Consider the following 17,826-nt stretch of genomic DNA (forward strand, 5'->3'; position numbering starts at 1 on the left):
TTTTCTACAATTTTATTTAATTGTAAAAATTTTCAATACTACAAAAAATATGGCACACTGAATAAAAGTGCATAAAAGGAAAAGCATCGCTTAAAAATTGGAGATAATATACTTTGATAAATATGTTAATAGCATAGAAATTATTCATATGTACATTCCTTTTCAATACTACATACAAAAGCTATTTTTTCTCATTTTTTTTACACCTTATAAATATTGTAAATCATGAATATTATCATGAGGGCAGCTTATAACAAAATAAAAAAAGATATTGGATATTTTTATGTAATGCTTAAAAAGTGTTGCGGAAAATTATAAGTTAGATGATTCACAAAACATATGCATATATATAAATAAATACATACACAAATATATATATCTATCTGCATATGTGCATCCAAAGTGCCGTCTTTAATATTAAATTCACGAATTTTAATTTTAAAATATTGATCATCAAATACATTTACAACAATAAAAAAACGAGTAATAAAAAAATAGCAAATGAAAAAGGTAACTATATTAAGTTTAAAAGGGAAAACCAAAAAAGACTAATTGCCAATAAAAAAGTAATGCGGTTACTAGTCCGTAATCATTATTGAATAAAACATGCAAATGATAAATGTGAAAGTAAATAATAATAAAAAATATATATATTCACAAATACACATATAATCACTACTATTATATAACAAGTATAATTCGTACAAATGGCGAAAGTGATCGTTAAAGGAAGTATTTTTGATGATAATGTTGATGTCACGGATCTTGAACTTGTAAATAAAAGATTAGAGTTTTTAGAAAATGAAATGATTATACCACCAAATAGTATAAAAAGTGTTATAGATAAAACTGCTGCATTTGTTAAAAAAAATGGGAAAGTTTTTGAACAAAAAATATATAAAGAGAAAGAAAAGCAATTTAATTTTATAAATAGTACACATCCATATTTTTTTTATTATCAGTATAAATTACATGAACAATTTTTAGGAATTCAAGAAAAAAATACAATACCTAAAGCTATTTTAGAAATAAAAAAAAGAGAGGATTTAAATAAATCAAGTAATAATGAACACATACTAAAAATATGTGATTTTGTAAAAGAGGATATTAAAAAAGAAAAAAATAAAATAATATACTCCATAGATGATCAAACTAAAGATGAAGATACACAAGAACAACAAATAGAAATCAAAGAAGACATTTATACAATTATATCTCCACTTATCAGTTCTGTGGATGTAGATCTAATGAAAACAACAGCCTTATTCGTGGCTAGAAACGGAAACAAATTTTTAAATGAACTTATTGAAAGAGAAAAAAATAATAGTCAATATGACTTTTTGAGAGCAAATAATTTATACTATAATTTTTTTTCAAAACTTATTGATATATATGTGAAATGCTTACTTCCAAATAATGATATAATAGATAAAATTAAAAAATATTCCAATAACAAAAGGGATGTTCTAAACTATTCTTATAGTATATATAATCATAACATGAAGAAAAGAGAAGAAGAAGAAAGAAAACTTGAAGAAAAAACAAAATGTGACACATTTTATGATTGGACAAATTTTACTGTTGTAGAAAATATAACCTTTGATGATAACATTGAAGCTTTGCCTCAATCAATAGATTTTAATAATGTTGAAAACTATGTATTAAATCAATTGTTTGATACAGATAAAAAATATACAAATATCGAAAAAATAAATAACATATCATATCATACAAGTAATATAAATAAAGAAATACATGAAAACGGAGAAATTGGAGAAGGTCAAGCTCATGGTGACGATTCAATGGATAAATATGAAAGAAAAAATGAGTATTCAGATGATGCTATCGAAATAAGAAAATTAGAAGAAAATCCCGTAGATATGTCTCAAGAAGAGAATAATGTCTCTGATAATAAATATATAAAAGGACGAAAACAAAAGAGCCGACTACATGGAAAATTAAATAAAAATGATAGTGAAATATCATATGGTGAAGAAACTTTAGATAATATTCAAGAAATTGTAGATGATGATAATGAAGAAAAAATTATAGTTGTTAAGAATTATGAAAAATCACGAAAACACAAAATAAATAAAGAGAATGTGCATTTATGCCCAATTACAAACCAACCTATAGATATTAATGATATGACTCGGCACTTGAAAACATTATTATTAGATCCACAATGGAAAGAGCAAAAAGATAAATTGTATGAAAAAGCTAAAAAGGAAGCTTCGTTTTCACCTCTTGAAGACATTGAAGGAAATTTATCTCTTTTTGTTATTAATAGACCAGATATTTTTGGATCTATTGATGAAGAAATCAACGAGCATACATCAAATGAAAATAAAAAAACTACTAAAAATGCAAAAAAAAATGAAGATGTATATAGTTACATTCATAATATTTACAATAAAATATTGCCAGGTCCATCCATTGCACATTACCCTCAAAATGAATCAACCCAATCAAAAGAAGCTAATACCAAAAATAATAAAAAACAAAAAACAAACTAGTATATATGTTATTATATAGTTTAATGAACATTTCAAAATAGACTTTCTTTTTACTTCTTATTAATTTAAAACACATATGCCAATACTATAACCTTTTGGCAATTTCTATATATTTGACCATCCATTATTTAAACATATTTAATATGCCTTTTATATATTATTTTTTTCGCTCTCTTTTTTTAATTTAATTTTTTCAAAATTAACAGATTCATTTTATTTTTAGTGATATAGCACATTTCAATTAATTTACGTATGTAATGCGCCATATATTATATATGTACACTCTTTATATTATATTTAGGATTTATTTCACTTTGTTTTATTATTTCTATTTATTTTTTTTTTCTTTATAAAACTTTTATAGTTAACTTAATCACCATTTTTTGGCACATAAATTCCTTTTAAATAAAAATAAATCTTATCTCCATTTCCAATATCGATGAAATATTTTTTGGTAATGTCTTTCTCCATTATTGGGCTGTATTAAAAATGCACAGAAATATATTATATTTTTTCACAAGCAAAATTGAGAAAATGCAGAAAAAAATAAAGGACTTACGCGAATGTCACAATTATATAATTAGGAAATAAAAAAGGGTTTGTTCTTTTTTCTTCTTTTTCATAATCAGTGTTGCAAACACCATATGTTTTCCCAAACAGTACATTTTTTGTTTTACTAAAATGGAATATTCCATTTAGGCTATTTTTTGATAAATAAAAATTCTGCATAAGTAGAAGCAAAATAATAACAATAATAATAAACTATAAAAATATAAATTGTTTCACATATGTATACATATATGTAGGTGTGTCTACTATAATTTTCTCGAAACTTATTTAAAAATGTTAATTCCCTTATTTTTTCGTGTATTTTTCTCATTATATGATTTATTTTTTATAATCATACTTGCTCTATACAATCCTCTTCCTTTATCGTCCAAGTCATAGGAATTTGTGTTATGTTAAATAAAAACAAACAAATTTTATACAATTTCAATTCACTAAATTTTATATAAATATAATATGCGTTTCCCTTTATTTCAATATCTTTATAAATTATTTGATTCTCTTTTATTTTATCCGAAATATTATTAATAATATCATTTAGTTCTTTGCAATTTTCTATTATTTGGTTTTCCTTTTTCAAATTATTAAATTCGTGAAATATATATTTATTTTCTTTCATAATTAAAAAGGGAACAATATAATTGCATTCAATTATAAACTTCTCATGTTCTTCACATGTTAAATATTGAAATATTAAATAATCTTCATATACATACTTTTTTTCTTTTTTACTATTTATCTTATTTTTTATTTCCTTTTTAAACTTCACTTCGTCTATTTCCAATTTTATGCATATCTTACTTTTTCTTTTTATATGATACTGAAAAAAAGGAAAAGAAATGTAATTAAATGGCAAAATTAAAACAAAGACAATAGATGTAATTATACAATATGCATATTGTGTTTTTTTAAAATGAAATCAATATTCAAATTTATTATAAAATGATAGCTAAATAAATGGTCTACATATTTCTTTTTATAAGACAACAAATTAAATTAGTTTATTATTATTCATCCCGTATAAATGCATATGTTTACAATTCTAGTATTAGTATGATCAAATTCCTCAGAATCTATATAAATCTTTTTTATTTCAAAAAATAATTTCGTGTATATATATGAATAAAAATTTATATCTTTCATATTAATGAAATATATATTTAAACATTTTTTTTGTGAAAATGTTTCATCAAAGTATCCATTTATCTCATTTACATCTTCATATAATATGTCATTGATAAGTTGATTTGTATACATTTTGTTTATTTTTTTATAGGCCTTTTTATTGAAATATTTGAAGTCGAATTTTATTGTTTTATCGTGAGCTCTGCACCAAAGTTATCCCACCAAAAAAAAATAAATATTCATGAAAAATGAATAGAAGAATGAATAAATATAATAGTATAGACAATTCAAATGTATTATAACCAAATGAATATTTTTTACTTTTTTGCATAGATTTTATAAATTAATTATTTGATATTTCACCATGTTGGTGTTTTCATAATGCCTCATGATAAATTTATATAATTATCTACATATATATGCATAAAATGAATATCTTTCATATTACTAATGCATACTATTTCTTAACTAAACATCTTATATGTAACATTATATGCCTAGCCATTTGCATGTGCATCTCTTTTTTTATATATTACATTTTATTTCCCCATAATAATTCCATTTTCGGTTTTTCGATATTAACATATAAATAAAATGTTAGATATAATGATTTTATTAAATGCTCATTGAGCGATTTTAATGATGATTCAATATTCATTTTACTTTTGGTGTCTATATCATCTATATATTTGTAGTTGCAATAAAATTTATATACATGGTTACCTTCTTTATGTAATATATTTTCCAAACATATTTTGATATATTTGTTTTCTTTTCTATCAATGTAAATATTTGAACAATCAATTTTAATATTATTTTCATCACTAACTGGTTTTCCATCACTCGTAGAGAATAGTGGATTTTTCACAATCTCGGTATCATTTTTATTTCTAAAAAAAAGTTCATTTAAACTATTATTACACTGTCCATTACTTTTAGGTGCTCTTTTTAAAAATTTATCGATCTTTTCATTTTCAGCATTTTTTAAATCATCATGTTCTGGTATATATATTTTTTTATTATCGCTATTATTAAATATAACATCTGAAATATATGAAAAATTGCATATAATATTTTTCCTAAAATTCGAAGAGTTAAACAATATAACCTCATATGGCTTTAATATTTCTTCAAAGCACTTACATATATTTTCATTGCGTTCATTTTTCTCCAAAACTTTGTAATTTTTTAAAATGCCTTTATTTATGTAAACAGAATTAATAAATATGCATTTATCACCATTTTTTGTAACTTTATAAGGGTTTAATAAATGCAGTGATTTTATCTCTGAATTAATTGACATATTACAAATTTGTTCACTTTTACTTAAATTTATAAATATTTTGTCTCTATGCATATTAATATTATCTGAATATAGATAAATCTTAATAAATGCACTTTTCATAGAACATACTATGTCTTTAAAAATGACAAAATCTAAGAACAAATTATTTTTTAGCATTAAGCAATATTCACTTTTTTCATTTAATATATTATTTAAAAAATTATAATAATGCTCTTCGTTTTTCATCTTATATTTATTATTTAAATGCTTTAATTTATTATAATTTCCATATATTATATTCTCGATGTTGCACTTTTTCTTATATTTGTTTTTTTCCAAATTGAGTTCTTTTAGAAAATCAGCTAATCCTTGCCATTCTTTTTTCATTATTAAATTATTTATACATCTATTAAATATGTTTTTTAAATTATCATTTATAGAACCAGAACAACTTATATTTAAGTTTAAATCGACTTTATTTTTGTTATTTATTATTATATATATTACATCATTTTCATTATTTAAATTATAACAGTAGTTTTTAAGTAAATGTGTACCAGGTTTATTTTGGGGTCTTTCTTTTGTATTTTTTATTATTGTATCTTTTTCTTCATTTCTTGGTATATCATCCTCTTGCTCATAATTGTAAAATAATCCATAATTCTTTTTCTTTACAAAGTCTACTAAATCATAATCTAACTTGTTGTTTAAACAATTTAATAGTTTGTGCACACAAATAAACTTGTCTATTTTTTCCATTATCAATTTGCTTGAATTTCTATCTGGATCATTAAAAATTTCATAGCACCCTTCATTTTTATCGATATATTTTTTCCCTTGTTCTTCATTTCGAAGTCTTTCATTTATCTCTATGCACGATTCTATATTACCGTCAAAATCGTGATATATTTCATCAATATAATTTTGCAATTTGCCAAACATATTTTCATCAATATTCAAATTAAAAAAGTCGTTTATTTCTTCCATATATCCTTTTATTTTCGCCTTAGATTTATCATGCTCTTTTATTTTTATAAGAGATAAATCATCTATCAGTTTATTTACAAATACATCAATTTGTTCCCTTTCTCCATTTTTAACATCTGGTCCCTTCGCATTTGTCTTATCCGCTTTACAGATGTTTAAGCCATCCACACTTGAACTTAACTTTCTTCCTTTTGAGCCCTCCTTATTTTCTTTTATCTGTTCAATTTCTTGACACCCATTAAACTCATCAATTTCGCTATTATTATTTGCATCCCCCAATGATCCACCTTTTGATACACATATAGCATTTTTCATATAATCGAATAAAGATAATAATAATTTTTTTTCATTAATTAAAATAAAATCAAATGTATGTACAAAAAAATATGATCGAAATTTTATAATTTTACAATAATTAAAATATTTAAAATTAATTGAAAATTTCAATTTAATAAAATTTTCGTCTTTAGTTATATTATTATTATGAAATACCAATAATCTGAATCCATGTTTTTTTGTTTTTTTTCCATCTATTTTATTTAAAATATTGTCCTCTGTAATAATACAAGCATGTATTACATCTAATATATTTTCTTTATTTGTATTCAAAACGTTATGTTCCCCTTCTACTGTTTCCACTTCACTACCAACCATTTTATTCCTATCCTTATTGTTTTTCTCGCCTTTTATTAAATAATATTTTGATAGCTTATTTTTTAACTTATTTTCTAACTTGTTTACTTTTATGAAACTATCAAAATTTTTGTAATAGTAATTTAGTTTTGGGTTGCAATTATTAATTAATATATATTTCTTTTTGTAATAGTTATATTCAAAATTGCCAGTCTCTGTTTCACTTAATTCATACCAAATATTTAGTTCATTTAAATTTTCAAAGTTTACATAAAAAATTTCGCTACAAATTCCAATATAATTATCTTTCCTTTCTTTATCATTTTCTTCGTTCTCTTTCGTATCTTTCTCTTTTATTATTTCATTTTTCATAAAATTCTTTTTGTCTTGATATTTTTTGTCGTATGTTATTTTAATATTATGATTTTTACTTGTACCTTCCATGAAAATTTCTTCACAAAATGAGTCCCATTTCACCTTAATGTAGAAAAAAAATAGAAACGATATAACACATATATAAATATTATTAACCATATATATCTGCACCAAATCGATATAAATTATTCACACTGTTTATATAACTACATATGCGTATTATTTCTTTTGCATATTTTAATAATGTATAGAAAAAAATAGTACTCATATACATATGTAAATCACTGCATATATTTAGTTTCCTATCTAATTATTCATCGTTTATTCATTATTTTATTTATTTCTTTCCAGTTTCTATTACTCTTAAGGGGAGATTTATACTATTCGCATGTGAGAAAAAGAAAAAGAAAACGAAAAATATTTCCCTCAATGGTAATAATAGCAAATTTGAGGGATATACTATAAGATTATCTTTAAAATATATTTTATCATCATGTATATATACATATTTATATTCATGATGCTTATAAATTTGTTCAAAATTTTTATTAAACTCATTTGTATTCAACGATATTTTTTCATCATTGTCTTCAAGGTTTACACTTTTATACTTTTCCATATTTTGTATTATGTATTTTTCTCCATTAAAATAATTATAAAAAACATTGAATCCTTTACTAAATTCCGAAAAAATATTACTTAAATAATCAATACAACTATCATATTTAAAAAGACACTTACACTTATTACAGCTATAAAAATCATTTTCCTTTTTTATATCATTCTTATCCATTTTTTCATCTATAATTTTGTAAAAACTGTTTTTGAAATTATATATAATATCGGATTTGTTTATTAGCCCATTTTTTGTTACCTTCTTCACGTTATTAAAAATGTCACAATAAAAAGTGTATAATGTTATAAATCCATATTTGCTATTATTACTACTAGTGTTGTTTTTTTTACTTTTGTCATCTGTATTACTAATACTTTTATTTTTGTATAAATCTTCTAAACAAATTAATTTTAAATCTTTATCGAGGTTATTTATTTTTACAATATTGCAAAACCCGTAATGTGAGTAACTATTTTCAAATACAAAATCAGTCTGACTTATACTTATGCCTTTGCATTTCGTTAATATGCTACATTTTATTTCCTTTTTAATTTTATAATTACCCATGTAGAAACTCATGTTTATATTTATTTTGTGATATCCGTATTTGTTAACTAAAAAGTATAAAACGATTTTTTTTTTCTCATGGGGCAATAGATAATATTCCTCATTTTTCGTTTTTAAATGATTTCCATTTCTATCTTTTATTTTTTCATTTCTATATAAATTTTGTTCTCTAATTTTTTTCCTTTCTTTATATCTTAATTTCTGTTCACCTTCTAACTTATTCATAATATCTATTTGCTTTTTGCTCACTACATTTTTTATCAATACATACACTCGGACATTATCATTATTTCCTTTGTTATAAAAATATTTTATAAATTTTTTGTTCAAGTTGTAATATAAGTCTTTTTTTTCCCCCAATGCTATTGTATCTTCTTTTTTATTATGCATATCACTTTTCACACACTTTTTATTTTCCATTTGATCTCCATCATTGAATACTAAATTCTGTTTACAATAAAATGGCTTATCATTATTTGTTTCATTTCTATTTGTAGTATTTGAATTATCTTCATTTGTTTTTTTTCTTATAACATTTTTCTTTATGCATTTTATATTTGTCTTCTTTTCATTTATTAATTTTATTTCATTTAATACAGCATAATAATCGTAGTAACAAATGCCATTTTCTATACAATCTGCGATCATGCTTAATCTTTGTGCATTTTCGTCATTTTTATAACTGACCTCATCTCTTTGTTTGTTCTCTATTTTTTCAGAAGATGATGCACTGTTTTCTTCTTCTTTGTATCCTAATAATGCATTTTTAGGATCTTTTTGTAAATCTTTTACAATTTCGTTTGAACAAACTTTTATATCACATTTAGATGAATCATTCAACTTGATAACATTTTCAAAACGATAACAAACATAAAAGTCATTTTGGTTTTTTATAGTAAAACTGGTTTTATACAAAAATAACGGATTTAACATAAAGCATTTTGATAGCTTTTCTGACTTTATGTTTATATTTGGTTCAATTATATTAGCATATATATTTATATACATACCTATATAATTTGTTGTCTTATTTTTTTTGTTAAATATTTTTTGTTTTTTTTTCTGTTTTTTTTTTATCATTTCTTCATTAATTTCAGAGTAACTTGAATACGATTTACACAATGATGAAGATGAATATTCATATCTTGAAAAATTATTTCCAAATAGTTCATTCCATTTCTTGTTATCTATTATTTTATTTTCTCTTACACATACTAAAGGAAAACCATTGCTTTCTTTCTCTTCTTGTTTTTTGTTAATTTCCAACAAATTTTCAATATTAATATCAGGTCCTTTGCATATATTTTTAATGATCAATACAAAATGGTAATTTTTGTAATTTTTATGTTTATCTTTAGGCTTAAAAACAATGTATATCTTTTTCGGTTGTTTATATGACAAAACGAAACTTTTGGGGTAAATGTAAATTGGACATAAACATTTTTTCTTATTTCCTTTTTTTATCTTTTTTTCCGAATTTTTATCCCTTTTATCTACTTTTATTTTTCCTAACTCCATATAATATTTCATTTTCGATCTGTTCTCATACAAAGAGTCAGCAAATGCAGGATCAAAAAATTCTTCATAATAATATGTCCCTTTGTTCTTTTTCTCCAAAACTATTTTCTTACTTTCTGGATTTTCATTAACATATATGTAGCATGATATGCTCAAGTCAATTAGTCCGTTGTTTACAACTTCAAGTTCAGTGAAGTTATACCCACTGTTCACCTTTCAAAAAAAATATAAAATATTCAAGCATATGAAAAAGGAGATAAAACATCAAATCATAAAAATATATATTTCATACATTTACAAAAAAACGATTAATCATTACTTGAATATCTGAAAACTTATATGAGTTTCCTGAATTGCTATAAAAAAAATAATATAGTTTGTCTTTTTGTTGATTTTCTAAATATTTCGAAAATCGGCATTCGTACAAATCTCCTGCACATAAAAAAAAGTAAACAAAGTTAAAAATGTAAAAAAAATTTAATTTATTATAATACCAAATTAATACTTAATTTTTATTTATTTTCGAAAAAATATAATGATAAGATAATGAAAAGTTACTTGCTATCCTCTTATTGATGCGAACCAAATTTAACAATATGGGTTCAACAATAGCCTTAATATAAAATTGAAAAATATTCCATCCATTGTAATTAATAAAATTATGTTTTACTCGATCTTCTAATTCAGAAAATTCGCTATCAATATCTGGTATGATATAGTATTTTTTTTCATATGCTCCTATTTTCCCACTTCTATAAGAAATAAAAAACATGTCTATGTATGCTCTAACATTTTATGTAAATATGAAATACATATAGAATCTCAATAAATTGAAATTTAATTTCAAAATGTTTATTCAAAAATATTAAATTTTAATTTTATAATTTTTACTTAAAAAAAAAATTAACAGCTTTTTCTTCGGAGTTTTTCAAGCTAAAATAATATAAATCTTGTAGCACATTTTCAAAATATAAATTATTAAAATTGCTAACTAATTTTTTGTATAAGAAAAGAAAATTATATGAACGACTTTTAATATTGTTATACATATAATAGGTTTCGTTATTTTCTTTTATTTCTATTATAGATTCGCCGCCGTTTTTTTTATTAGTTAACAAATTTAAAATATTTTCTTCCTTTTCGATATTTTTCTTTTTTTCATAAAATTCAAATAAGCTCTTTGGGATGATCAGTATGTTTACATCATTTCCTTTATTTTTAATTGTAAACCTTTAAAAAATCAAAAGTTAATAAGAAAAATAAAACATTAAAAAAATGACAAAGATAACCACATCACACACCATGTAAGCTCATAATATAATCTCCACTAGCAATTATTTCATTTAATTCACTTTTTAAAAATAGACTTACGATTTGTTCTTCTTCTCGTTAGATCGAATTGGACCCAAATTTATAGTTTTAGGGAATTCTAATTTTGGTGGCGATTGAAATACTTTTATCTATAAAAAATGTAATGTCATTATGTTCAAATATATGCATCAATTTCTATCATTTTAGTTTATCACAATATTATTTTTTACCTGTATTTCCTGACTTCCTGCTTCTGACAATATTTTTATATTATCCCTTATGTGATTTAAGGTCAAAACATTATAACATAGTTTTATCTGAATTGTTCATAATAATTACATTGTAAAAAAACGTTGATATATAGGGTTATATTTCGTCAATTAATAATTTATTGATTTTAGTTTCGTAATAATAATTAAATATTTCTATTTCACCTTTATGGAATGTCCTGGGGCAATTTGTTGATTTAAAGTATTTTTTGAGGATTCCTCACTTTTGTTATACACATTAATTATATCTTTTATGAAAAAACAGTTCATTGAAGGGGGAACTATAATAATGTGCAATAGGGTACTGCTTTTGTTTGTAATTATCAAATCTTCTGTTCGTGTTGAATCTACCATTACATCTGTAAAGTACTGTAAAATACGAATGGGAACATATATTGTGAGGAATATATTTTAGAATTCAAATTGATTTTTTAGAAAAATTGTAGTTATAATATTTATTAGATTTTAATTTACTATTGTTAATGGGTAGATACACAAATAATTATTTAAATCTTCGTTTTTTGATAAATTCAATCTTGGATTTTTTAAATAATTAATAAATCTACTATCCTTTTCTTGTAAATTTTTTATCTCTTCTTTTTTTTCATTAATTTCATTTTTCAAATCTTCTTCCTTTTTCTTTTTGTATTGCTCTTCAAGTCTAAGCATATATTTTTTCATGTGTTTGTCCTTTTCTTCTACACTAATATTACTGTATTTCGTTATTTGAAAAAAAAAAGAAAAAGAAAAACGGTAAAATATATGATTTTCTAGTTATATATGCAACTATAAAAAATATCATCAGTATATATGAAATTGATTACTATTTATCTATTTTCTTTTTTTTCTTTAATTTATATGAAACAGTCTCTTTTTCCTGAGATATAATAATCGATATGTTTATATATTATTAAAAATTTAATAAAAAATAAGATAGTCATCCTAACTTTTTTTATTTTTTAGCGTGTCTATTACTTCTATATTAGTAGGACTCTTTACATTATCATTATTTAAATTTACGGTTTCTTTGGTATCGATTTTATTCTCAATATTAAAAATATTTTTGTTCATTTCCTCTTTTTTCTTTTTAAATTTTTCTATATCTTCCAAAATTTTGGTGCTATTATTAAACCCCTTTAATTCATAATTTTTTCTTTCTTTCACATCACAAGGTTCTTGATTGTCTACTGAATAATTATTATTTTTAGTTACTAAAAAACTATTTTCAAATATTTCACTCGTTTTAATATTTGTTAATTTATATTTATTAGTGGACAAAAAATTATCGTAATGATCTGTACAATGACATAATGTATTCAACTCTTCATATTCATTGTTTATGGTTATGTTTGTTAAATTACCTATATAAAAATGTAATAATATATTCAAAACATGAAAGTGAAGTATATATATTACGAAAACAACATATATGCACGGTGCATTTTACTCACATGCCCCCTTTATATAATTATTTAAATAAATAGGTATATATTACTTTTTTTGTTACTAGTTGAAGAATTTTTTATGGCATCTTTTGTATAACTTATTATACTATTTGCATGAATTGAACCAATATTATTTAATGTCTTATTATTTGATATATCTCTATATGTGTTTCTTTCAATACAGTTTGCTTCTTGGTCTATATCTAAATTGGGTATATTTACAAACCTCGTGTCTAACTCATTTTTTTTTTTTTTTTTTTTTTCTTTTTTTTCGATATGTTTCTTATCCCCCATGTATTTTATATTTCTATATAGAGAATGGAAATTTTAATTTCTTATAATACTTATAATGTGCAAATATGGGTGCCTGTGTATACGCATTTGCATATTTTCTTATAAAAATGTTATTATCATAATTTTCATATGAAAGCTATCGATTTTTATAACATATTTTTATAAGAAATAACTTTATTTTTTTAAATCATCGTAGGTTCAAATGTATATAATATATATACGCATTGTATTTTGACATAATGCACAATAAAAAAACGTAAATTAAAAAAAACGAATTAAAAATCGAATTAAAAAAATGCAATGAAAATAATAATAGAAAAATATATTAAACAAAATACAGTACACAAAATAAAAAAAAAAACATATATATATAAAACTAAAAAAAATTAATAGTAAACTTAATGTACTTATATATAGCCATAAAATAGAGCATTAAATATAGAGATGTACACATTTATTGATATAAAGTCAATCCTTATCGCACTCAGGCTTATGAGTGATAATTATTATAATATTTTACATATTTATGCACAAATGATATTTAAAATGTTTATTCAAAAATTCTCCTAAGCCATATCAATTATCATTAAAGCTACGCAATTTATTGGGGTCCATAACGATATTATAGAAGATACCAGTAAAATACAATTTTGTATTTCTCGCCATTTTATTACTCCATCATTTGTAGCTTCATTAGTTGCACTTTTTAATTGACTCACTTTTTGTTAATGAAAAAAAATAAGTCAACTTTTGTTGATATCTATCATTGCGTATTTTTTCTGCTTTGGTTTTATGCTTATTTATTTTTTTTTTTTCATTCAATTTTTCTTTTTTAATCTTTGCTATTTTCTTATTTTTGATATGCCGTAATTCATTCTTCGGCTTTAAGAAGTCATAAGCTTCTTGTTTTAAATTGAGATATGGATTAAAAATGTTTAACATCCTGTTTTTTTCTTTAATGTTAGAAAATACTGTTGGGCATATAGAACACGGCTTAATAGACTTTACAAAATCCTTCAGTTCATCTAAATTAGAATGCTCACTATAAGGTATTAAAAAAACAGACATGTTATTTTTTTCATAGAAATAATAATTTTTAACCCATCCTGTTGGAATAATATAATAAAAAGAATCAAATTCATCTTCCATTTCTGCATCTATTAAACTTCTTAATTTATTTTTCTCAATTTTAGGAAATATATAAGAGTAATTAATATCAACAATGTGAATTTCAGCTTCTAATTTATTTCCCGTTATCCTATTTAACATATCTTTATTGTATATATATGAATTAAAAATTATTTTTTTCTTTGGGTTTCGAAAGTATATTTTCATATTGCACGCTTCTGAAACACTTAAATATACTTTTTCCTTTCCTAAATTATAAGTTCCAAACATAAATAAAGTTTTCTTTCTTTTTCTTTGTGTTACATGCATAAGTGGTAGTTTATTTTCTGTGCTATTCCCTTTAAATGTTTGCATCCATGATAATCCATTTTCCGTTGCAGAATCATCACCATTTTTCATTGTATTATTATCTTTGCTTTTTTGTGTAGAATTGTTTATCGAATTTTTTATTTTACTTAAATTATCAAAATTGCAATTCTCATCTTTGCATGCATCTACTTTATAATTTTGTTTTATTTTATTTTTGCATATATAAATAATAAAATTAATCAAATACATTTGATGGGCAAACATATTTTTAGACATTGCATATGTTGTATCAAGATATATTGTTTTTATATAATTCATATTTTCTTTTAATTCATTTATATGTGTTTGGCCATTTTTGTTTTTTTTAACTTCAAACTTAGATATATAATAGCTATTATTCATTTTTTTTTTCGTATCAGTTTTAACTATAGTACCTTTCAGTTTCTTATTATATGAATTACAACATCGTGCTTCCTTGCTGCTACTGACTTCTCGTTTGATATTTATTTTAACAGAATTACAATTTCCATTGGTACTTATATTATTTTCGCCATCATAATTTTCGTGCTTAACCGTGATGTTATTGTATTTTTGTTTACTTACATGGCTTTCTTGTTCTTTTTCATAATAGCAATCACCATAACATGGAGTTTTGTCTAAATAATCTTTTGTATCATAATTTAAAACAAAACGAATATTTTTTAAATTGTCTTTATTTATTATAACATCGTCATTTAACATTGTATTATTTCCATACATTAACATTATATCTGTATTATTTTGATTAAAATATAAAGACAATTCTACAAATATAAAGTAATTGAAATAATTTTCACGTTCTATAGAATCATATACATAAAACTCTGTTTTCATATCTTGAAGCTTCCATAGTAAATCCTCAATGCCTTTTAAATACATTAATCTGAATTCATCAATGCTTACAACATATGTATTACTGTTATATATCTTAAATGGCGTATTCATATAACAATTATTATATTTTTTATTATTCCACAATATCCATTCATATTCTTCCCGTTTTCCCACTAGCTTATTACTACTTTCTTCTGTGCAATATTTATCAATAAATTGCCTTTTTCTACTATTATATTCATATATTTTAACTGGATCATTGCTACTTAATATTTTTTTTATTAAAAGAGTGTGGACATTCGAATAACGAAAATCACCCGTGTGAATTATTTTAGTACCATTTGAAAATTCAAAATAAATAATTACAGAACCAGGACAGTGATTAGCGTCAATCAAAATGATTTCAAAATTAAAAAGATAATAATTCTTATTAACTTTTAAATTATGCACATATTTTTCATCCACACCAATTATATTAATTAGTAATTTTTTTGTTATTGTAGACGAAAAAATATTCTCATTAAAATTTTTATTAATATTCATATAATGGTCTGCATGAAAATGAGTTAAAAAATACACCTTTGTAATTTCTTTTTTTTCATCACATTCTCCTGTAGAAGTATAAAAGAAAGCAAAGCGAGAAGTATATTAACATTTTTGAACTTATATACATGATACATCACTTGTATATATATGTATTTTATATTATCAGTTTAACAATGCCACTATTATTATATATACAATTTTTATTAACAATAAATAATATAACTCAATACTTTTTTTCACAAATATTCAACATTTATGTGCACACTAAAATATATATGTGACAATGCAACAACTTTTTATTATACCGGGTGTAATGCTTTTCTTTTTTATATATGGAAATTTATCTATAATAATTAAGGGGTCATTTGCAATTATATGTATATCATCTTCTATCATTTTTGCAATGCATAATATACTTTTTTATTCGACTTTGCAATATACTATATTACAATCTTTTAGTTTTTGTTCTTCAATTTATACTTCAACACCTCAAATATTGAAGTTTTAATAAGCACGTTTCATTTTTCCAAAAAAAATTATCATAAATTATATTACTTAAAAATATGATATATTATTTTTAAATAATATTTTCACTTTTTAATAATATATAAAAGCATAAATAATATAATTTTCCACGAATAATAATACGCAAAAATAACGAAATTATGTAAACAAATGTCATCCCCAAAAAACAAAAACAAATAAATCATATATAATTTTTTGAAGTTATATTCTTAAAAATATTTTTTCGTGTTAATGAATTCAATTTTGTGTATACTTAAAACAATTTCATAATACTATTTCACTTTGATACATTCATTTTATCGAATGGTGCAATATATATGATAAGAGAAATTCTATTCGATAACAGTTCATCTTTAATCTTTTTGTTTGTAGTTCAAATAATAATTTATAAGCAAAGTGAATAAGTTATACCCTTCAATTAAATATATTCAAATTAGTATAAGACATAAATATTAGTATATTTATAATATGCATTTAAAAGTATACTCATTTTTTTCGTTATTTTTACAATTAATTCTTTAATTGCCATTACCAATTTTACATTGTCTTAAAAATTGCTAAAATATAAGCACATAAATAAAGCAAATATGTGCAGTTTAATACATCAATACCTCCTTTTTTTCATTATATATTTATCGAATCGATTGACGGAGAAATTAATGGATAATAAAATAAAATTGAAAATAAAACCCTTATTATTATAAATGCTTATTTTATAGACCCCTTAAAAATGACTAAAGACTTATTGTGTACATTTTTGGAATATATTAAATTTTTTAAATGCAAAACCTATTCATATTGTACATAAATATTATATACAATTTTTATAAATTTTTCTTATATCCAAGCAATTTTACCAAGTTTAATAAATAGAAACGACCATATGTGTGTCCATAGATATTCCTTTTTAATTTAACCATATTACAAATGCATGGGC

At 22.5% G+C, this 17,826-nt stretch overlaps 3 protein-coding genes across 3 annotated transcripts; 1 reads left to right on the forward strand and 2 right to left on the reverse strand.

Annotated features, from left to right (window-relative positions):
* Positions 1-707: 707 nt before the first annotated feature.
* PBANKA_1301700 (splicing factor 3A subunit 1, putative) lies at positions 708-2,516 on the forward strand (the record flags this gene model as incomplete). The annotated part of the gene is made up of 1 exon (XM_034566588.1): positions 708-2,516. One exon carries the CDS (start codon positions 708-710, stop codon positions 2,514-2,516), a length of 1,809 nt encoding a protein of 602 aa, XP_034423170.1.
* Positions 2,517-2,885: 369 nt separating this feature from the next.
* PBANKA_1301800 (conserved Plasmodium protein, unknown function) lies at positions 2,886-13,508 on the reverse strand (the record flags this gene model as incomplete). The annotated part of the gene is made up of 16 exons (XM_034566589.1): positions 2,886-2,994; positions 3,076-3,239; positions 3,424-3,903; positions 4,122-4,410; positions 4,745-7,590; positions 7,850-10,402; positions 10,509-10,621; positions 10,748-10,941; positions 11,081-11,419; positions 11,561-11,649; positions 11,731-11,817; positions 11,935-12,138; positions 12,244-12,481; positions 12,594-12,646; positions 12,745-13,130; positions 13,277-13,508. The coding sequence occupies 16 exons, from the start codon at positions 13,506-13,508 to the stop codon at positions 2,886-2,888; spliced, it is 8,376 nt and encodes a 2,791-aa protein (XP_034423171.1).
* A 693-nt stretch (positions 13,509-14,201) lies between these two features.
* PBANKA_1301900 (DNA repair metallo-beta-lactamase protein, putative) lies at positions 14,202-16,760 on the reverse strand (the record flags this gene model as incomplete). Its single annotated transcript, XM_034566590.1, has 2 exons — positions 14,202-16,429; positions 16,670-16,760. The coding sequence occupies 2 exons, from the start codon at positions 16,758-16,760 to the stop codon at positions 14,202-14,204; spliced, it is 2,319 nt and encodes a 772-aa protein (XP_034423172.1).
* Positions 16,761-17,826: the final 1,066 nt, after the last annotated feature.

Source organism: Plasmodium berghei (genome assembly GCF_900002375.2).
Source record: "Plasmodium berghei ANKA genome assembly, chromosome: 13".
Classification (NCBI taxonomy): Eukaryota; Apicomplexa; class Aconoidasida; order Haemosporida; family Plasmodiidae; genus Plasmodium; species Plasmodium berghei.